Consider the following 8,122-nt stretch of genomic DNA (forward strand, 5'->3'; position numbering starts at 1 on the left):
CGGGACTGTCACGGGAGTGCCGCGGAAAAACAGAACTTACCTTCCTATGGAAAACCGAGGGAACTAACGAGTGGACACCGGGCGCTCCAGTCTTGCCCCCACGTGGCATCAGAGAGCCCGTCGGGACACCTAATGACAGTGTCACCACGAACTATTCGAGACTTCTGGTATGCTGCGCCGGATAGCAACTGGTGCACGCGACCCCTCCGAGCGTCACTGGTGCACGCGACCCCTCCGAACGCATCTCCAAGCGTCGAAGTTTCGCGTGGGGTAACCGGGGCAAACATGTCCCAAACACCGGGCACAAACTTTCAAAACACGGCGAACTTCTCACCAACCCTCATACACCGCCAGATCACACGGCAAGTGCCGGGGGAGACTACGAATTCACCTGTCAGTCAGCGCGCGGCCTGGTTGTCCGCGACTGGCACCACGACAAACAGGCCACTCTGCCTCAGAGGCCACACGAAACAGACCGGGAACACGGAACAGGGCCAGGGAAAACACGGAAGTAGGGAATTACCTTTTCTTTTCCAAAGACATTTCTTCTCCCTTCTCCGAGATGACGTCCACATGAGGCAGCGCGACGGGCTGCCCCAGGGCTAATCGTCGAATCTTTTTGGTTTTTCGCTCTTTTTCTTTTTTCCTCTATGAAATGCGTACAGGGTTAAGAAAGAGAAAGAGATACATATATATTGCCGGAAAAGAAACCCAAAAAGACGACCACTCAGATCCCGTTTTCGACGGCCCCCGGCGACCGCCTCGCTTACCCCGTCCCGACGCTCCGGCTATCTTCTTCATTCAGTCCCGGAACACACAGCAAATACACAGATGAGTGTTGTGTCTCGCGGCTATCTTCCTTATTCGGTCGCCAAACACACAGAAAACACACCGGTGAGTGTCATACCGCGGAGTATGACAGTTTCGATGCCCTGAGGCAGAGCAGTGAACAGCTGGGGAGAACTCCGGAGCCATTCTCCGCATCATTACTCTCCGGAGATCTTTAACGGACGTCAGCACCCGTCCCACTAGCAGGTCTTTCATGGTCACCTGTGCGTACTCTTACATCGCAGATACCGTAGAACAGATGAGCTTGCGCTCGATACAGTCAGGAAAGATTACCAAAGAGTGTTCGTTTGATGTTCAATTGAAGAGATCTGAAGCACTGCATTACTATAACAACACTGAGAGAGAAACTCCGTAAGAAACGCTGTCGGTGAAAGACCCACTTGACCATCTCTGCCGTTTATGAAGTACAAGGCTCAGGAGGTTCACCGACCGAAGGCGTATAAGGGTCGACAATGACGGGGTCTGGGATACAAAACCTCCATCACATCAAATGAAGTCCATACTCCGACCCACTTCTTGAACACGCTCGGAACGTTCAGGGGATAATGCGCGATGAAGAATACGTGCAGCGCTAAACTAAATAAAATGAGCAGAGACGGACGGCCAAGCTCGTCGAGCAATTTCTTGACCGATGAGGTGTGCGAGAGTCTTCCTTCGTGATGACTTCTCTCTTTTGGTTTTTGTCCTGCCGAGACAGACCACAGTCCGAAGACGAACTGTAGGGGCGGTACAAAGCCAACCAGCAGTCGTACTATACAGCGGAGACACGGATGTGGAAAGGGTGTCGAGCCTCCAATACCGACGTCTTTCGCTTCACTGGAGGGTGACGTCCAGTATTCTGATTACTTGACTTGGGAAGAACAGAACGGAAGGGGTGCCGTTGCTGAAGAGGTTGACCAAAAACCGGCAGGAGAGGAGGAATGAAGGGGCAACAAACTCCCGGTCGTGTTTGTTTGGAAGACTGGACTCAGCGCACTTCAACGGAAACACCTGAGCGTGTACAAGGAGCAAGTTCTTTTTTTGGAGCCCCGGTGTTCATCTTTGGCTGTTACCTCGTACGCGGAGAGCGACAGTGAAGGACAGCCAATATTACTTAGTCGCGCTTTCAACTCATCAGCCATGCAGAGTGAAAGAAGGCGTATTCGCAACGATTGTCACTCTACCGGTTCGTGAGAAAGAAGGCACTTTTCTTACGGAAACACAGAGTCACTCTCCTATTTTCCCGTCCTGGCCAGACAGCTGACTAGAAAGCCATCCTACACTTCCACGGCAATTTAATGGAGAAGTGGTAACCCCCCTTCGTTACGAGATAGACGCGCGGAGGGTGTGTTTAGGCTGTACGTACACGAGATGGAAGGACCCCGGGTGTGTCCGGTGTACATACAGTGAATTAGGACGGGGTCATACGCCTGAGCGCAGTGTGTGCTTTGTTGAGTTCAGAAGAGACCTTCCTACTCTCTTTTCTTAGAGTCCATCACATCGTTGCGAACTCTTATCCAAGTTGTGTAGAGCATGCAACGCAGAATTGCGTTCCGTCTCACCTACAATCCATTCAACTTGTTTCTTGTCTTACAAACTTCTACATGCCGTGCTAGCCTCTGTCAGCATAGCCTCTTTCCTGTGTTTGTTCCGTTGTCCTGTTCCGCAATTCTGAAAGCATACACCAGAATTGCTCTCCTTCCAGCTAAACTTCATTCACCACACAAATACACTCGCTCAACCGCAAAAGAGACCTCGGTAATTGTCTACCCTGCTTTCTCTCCGGGGAGGCCAGGCACGCAGTCGCTCCTTCCTCTTTTCTCCGCCCCACGGGATGACCCCGAACTTTCCGTTTTCTTCTTGAGAACGTTGTGAACTTCAGTGTGTACAGTAATCGCCCATACTATAAAGAGAACAGACTCCCTGCCTTGAGACTTAGTGTGTCTCTATGGTCAGTAGTCGTGTCCCTCTTCCATCCTGAAGAGAGAAAGACGAAGATCTCGATACAGTCCCGTACATTCATCTGTCTATCATGTTATGAGTTGTCTTAGTTGCGGGGTTTCGAGTGCGAAGCAAAAAGAGAGAGGATTGATCTAGTCCTAGAGAGAATTACTCCGCCTTTCTCGTGACTGTACAAAAGGAATAATCTGTCTCCTGTCCCAGAACTGACATTTGATATACACTCATCACCTATCCTTTACATACATTGGATCTATACTTACTCCTAAGATATCAATCGACTAACCTCCTTCTTCCTCCAAAGGAGAGAAGAAAACTTATCCGCTCTTTTGGGCATGACCGTCACTTCTTTCTTCTTTGCAACGTAGCAGGCAAACAAAATCATACATCAACAGCGAGTTACAGACAACTTCAAGAAAAGGAAAGGACATACCGCGCACAATGTATACCATATGTATATGTACCATACTATATATTATGTACCGCATAGAAATCATCTGCAAAATATATACATGTGTAGATGGTATTGGGGTACACATATGCCACATACAAGGAAATTAGTCATCGCCGGGTGACTACACGACGAAAATTCAACTTGACAGGGGCCTGAAGTCTGCTGTGAACGTTCCAGGGAGAGCTTTTTTTCATCTCAACAGAAAACGAAATGTACTCTTCACCTTTCCATTCCTCTCCTTCTTTTCAAATGTTTTCTCTTCTCGACTGTATTTATGATGTATGTACACACGGCCCTCGTCTTCTGAAAAGGGAGACGATCCGAACATGAGAATTTCCATTGTTCGAACAACGAACTCAAAGTGCATCTTCAAACCACAAAAACTCATTCCTTTACTTCCCGATTTAGCTTTTCCGAGAGGAAGAAGAAAAAGATTCCTCGATCCTTTTCTCTGAACAAGTAAGAAATCAGCAGCTTTCTCTTTCTCTCGTCTTTTTTCTGTCCCCTTCATTTCTTCTCTTGTTGTTCTCTTTAAGGCATAGGCAGTAGCATCCCATGGATATTCTTGGGAGTCCTCGTTCCGAATTGAGAGCGGATGGTTTGAAGCTCATCAAGACATAGCAGAGATGTAAATGCTGGCCACGGTAGGCTCGCACATCGAGCTCTCTGAAGAAAAGAGAAAGAAAAAGAAGAACAAGAAAAAGATGAATGAGTAGAGGGAAAACTAGCGAAAAGACTTCAGACCAACACAAAGAAGAAAGACAGATGAGGAGTGGAGAAAGAAGAAAGAAGAAGTTGTACGGACACACGAGAGAAAGGCAAGATTTTCTTTCAAGAGAAGGAGAAGGAAGAAGACTATCAGGGAAAAAGACATGTAGAAGGCGTTCCGTATGGATATCTCGTATTTCTGATTGGTCAATGATAGAAAGTGATACAGACATAGATGTAAGAGAGAGTTTCAGTCTTCTTTCTTTCTTTCTTTCTGCTTTCAGTGAAGATTTCTTCCCTCGCTTAACAGAGTGGAATGTGAGAAGAGATTAATCGTCACGGGATGCCGAACTATCGTCAGTAGATATACACGTACAAAGAAATGCACGTACACACTTCCTCATTTGAAAGTAGACCCAAACATACTTACCTGAACAATAGACATACGCACCAGAGAATCTAGTATATAATCCATACACTCTTTCTCCATACATGGATATATCCGTCTATGTATATATGGAGGGAGAGAGAGACAGGCGTTTAGGTTGCGAGAGTACTTTCTGCATCCTATACACGGGCAGCATCTAGACTACGATGACAAGAGCGCCCGTTGAATCTCTTCTTTTCGTTTTCATCCCCTTCTCGTTTTCTCTTTCTTCTGCAATTAATCATATCTGTGGATAGTCCTCTACAGATATGAAGAGAGGGAGATAGAGGTATCTAGGTGAAGATATAGGGACGGTTTTAGAGAGAGAATGAGAGGCAGAGAGAGCTATTAGGTAAGTCGAGATCTCTACATGGAGACTTACAAATTGCTCATCCGTCTCATATTTAGTCGCATAAGCATTAAGAAAGCTAACGCGAAATCTCTCCTTGGAGAAGCGAAAGAGAGATTGATCTTTCTGTACTTTTGCCTTCCCCTGTGATCTTAATCCCCCGCCTGATGGATAGTAATGATATGCTCGGTGTTGTTGTTCTTCTTCTTCCTCTTCTTCTTTCCTACTTCTTCCTTCTCCGCTTTCATGATCTTCCCCTCTCTTGTTCTCTCCTGACCCAGTGTGACCGTCACTCGGAGAAGTATTTCTAGGAGATTCTCTTTCTTCATTCTTTCTCTCCTGGTCTTCCTTTTCTTCCTCTCTGCCGCCAGGTGATGTCTTCCGCCTATCCTCCTTCTCTTTCTTGTCTTGTTCTTCCTCTTCATCATCTACTTTTCTCTTTCTCTTCTTATTTTCTTCCTCTTCTTCGTCGTCATTCGCGTATTCTTCTTCTCCCTTCTCTTCTCTCGAAGACGGCGCTCCTATAGGTGTCTCTCCTGAGGAGGAGGAAGAAGATGCAGGATTCTTATCGTCGTTCGGATTCCTTTCATTCGTCTCATCTCTCTCTCTAGGAGTCTTCTCTCCAGAAGAAGAGGGAGGAGCGCTAACGCTACTATTGAGTGTTGTATCTCTATGGCTATGATGCTCGTCGTCTTCTCTTTCGCCTTCTTCTGTGGATATGTCCTTCGGACCTCTCTTGTTCTTTTCCTTCATCTTTTCTTCTTTATCTTCTCCTTTGGCTTTATGTGTCCTTGACGCTCTTCTATCTTCTTCTTCTTCTGAAGAGAGCTTGCGACGTGTGAAGACGAGGATGCCGTCATGTGTAGAATACAAATTCTGTAAGGTTATCGATTCTTCTTCTGTATCACTTCCTGAGAGAAAGAGAGAAGAAAGATAGAAGGGACAGAGAAGAAGACGAAGAATAAGGAAGAGACGGAAGAAGAAGCAGATGCACATCAGAACCGAAAAGAAGAACAGCGAGAGGGAGAGGAGGTCTAATCACCTATGCTGATCACTGTATATACATCCGTGTAGAGAGACAGATACATAGAGGTATACATGAATACACATACATCATCGAGATGCATACAAAGATATAGACATAGGTGCACACATGTAAATAGATACCCATGAAAGCAAAAGGTAAAGAAGAGAAAAGAGAAAAGAAATGAAGAGTAGTCAAGACCCGTGTGCGAGATTTCTTCATGACTTAATCTCTCTCTCTCTCTCATGTGCCGGCCTACTTACTAGGTAACGGGCTGTACAGTCGATAGATATGTGCCTGTCCATCTCTAAGCTAGATGCATTATCTCCATAAACATCTAACTTGTGGGACGCAGACATACACGGATCCATAGATATACACCTATGCACATATCTGTATATGTTTCTATACAGGAGGAGATGTCTCTTGGATATAAGGATGAATAGAGTCGTGTATATACATATATATATAGAGAGAGAGATCTCCTGAAAGAAGGTCAGCACACACATCACCTAGGAGATTCATATGGGAGAATACCTATGCATATATGGATAGAGAGGGAGACACAGAGATAGAGAAAAAAGATAGAGAATGAATAGGAGGGAAAGAGTGAGATGTCCCTTCTTTCTCTCTTTCTTTCGTTGGCGTCACTGATACTCAGCCATGAAAGGTTTCCAGCTGAATCTATCTTTAACTGACCTGCTTTGTAAGAGACATTCCATCCTAATGTATGGTAAATTGCATCTCTCACGCCGCTGTACATACACCAGAATCATGACGACATAGAAAGTGAAGAGAGAAACAAGAAACAAAGGAAGTCTACAATTGAAAGAAGAAGATAAAAGAAATGGAATCTAGGAAGAAAAAGGAAAAGCAGACGAGAGATCTTTGAGGTTTTGTCTCCAGAACAAAGTCCCCATCATCCTTCATCTCAATGAGGTGTATGTACACCTGACTGCTACTGTTTCCGTGTATAGAGTCATGAAGATCTAGCAGGCCTACTGCTACGTACATATGCACATGTCTGCATATGCTCCAACGCATGCAGGTACACTCACATATACATATCTCCTGGCACCCATCTATGTATGTATGTATATAGAGAGAAAGAGGACCATATATATATATACGAATATACATGAATCTCTTTAGAGAGAGGAAAGACACGAGTGTGATACAGAAGAACGAAGCATGCCACAGAAAGAATGAAGAAGAAGAGGAAGCATATTGTCCCAGCTGGACCGACTTTCTATGTCGTGTATTCGTTTCCGAAGATGAGCGAAGAAGAAGAAAGTAAAGAAAGAGAATCCCCGTCCATTCACTTGTGAAGATACCTCTCTTCTTTGATCTTTTCTTTCTTCTCCCTGTCGGGTTGCTTACCATATCTGTTGTGTATAATTTTCTTTAAGTAGAGTAAGACGTGTTTTGGAGGCGGATATGTCTCCTCGGAGCTTCTCTACGCTCTTCTCAAGCTCCCGTACATCAGGCGATCCTTTAGCTAGCTGAAGCTCCAGAGAGTAGAACTTCTCTTGAGTTCTCTGAAGTTGACTCTGTAGCCATTTCTCTCTCCCGACCTGGAGTCTTAGATCCATCACTTCTCGCTGCATAAACTCTAGATAGAAACAAAGAAACAGAAGAAAAAGTAAAGAGCAGAAAAGAGAAGATCAAAAGAAAGAAAAAGAAGAAGGTACGAGGCAGTTGAGAAGAGAAGAAAAGAAGAAAGCATGAAGGAATGTACACGAGAGATTTTGAAGCTCTTCGAAGTAGTGGGTATGAACCGACAATATGTAGGCATTACAGCTTAATGCAAACACATACAGAGTACAGACATCTATCTATATAAGATATCCTTTCCCCTCTCTATACTTTTCCTTGTATATCTATACATGTATAGCTACCTACCTTGGTCTTTGCATTTATCTAGGTGTATGTGTGCCTACTTACCTAGATGTTTATAGGTGCGAAGTCCACAAATGATACATATGTATAGCATAGGGAGATAGACTAAAGATAGATTGACAGTAGAGACACCAACCTTCGTAAGTGCGACGCTACGACACTTCCGTTGCTGATAGAAAGAAGAGAGATACGAAAGAAGAAGAGATCATCTCTTCCAAATCGAGACATATCATACATTCTATTACACATACATATTCTGGAGATATGGATAGATACATACATATACATACATAGAAACAAGATAGAGTACAGAGGGCACAGCATGGATGCATGCATGTGCTGTGTCTCTATCTCTCTCCTCTGTCTCATGCATCTAACCGTTTCTCCGTTGCAGTTCCTGTATTTGATCGGCTTTCTTCTGTAAATCCGAAGCCATCTGACTAGCCGTCTACAAGAAAAGAAAAGACCAAAGAA

General features: G+C 44.8%; 1 protein-coding gene across 1 annotated transcript; it reads right to left on the minus strand.

Moving 5' to 3' along the window:
• Positions 1 to 3,298: 3,298 nt before the first annotated feature.
• On the minus strand, positions 3,299 to 7,585 carry CSUI_005486 (myosin heavy chain). Its single transcript, XM_068065662.1, has 4 exons — positions 7,130 to 7,585; positions 6,449 to 6,504; positions 4,759 to 5,636; positions 3,299 to 3,907 (listed from the first exon to the last, which is right to left on the minus strand). Exons 1-4 carry the CDS (start codon positions 7,354 to 7,356, stop codon positions 3,773 to 3,775), a joined length of 1,296 nt encoding a protein of 431 aa, XP_067922365.1. The 5' UTR covers positions 7,357 to 7,585; the 3' UTR covers positions 3,299 to 3,772.
• Positions 7,586 to 8,122: the final 537 nt, after the last annotated feature.

This window comes from Cystoisospora suis (genome assembly GCF_002600585.1).
Source record: "Cystoisospora suis strain Wien I chromosome Unknown contig_2658, whole genome shotgun sequence".
NCBI lineage: Eukaryota > Apicomplexa > Conoidasida > Eucoccidiorida > Sarcocystidae > Cystoisospora > Cystoisospora suis.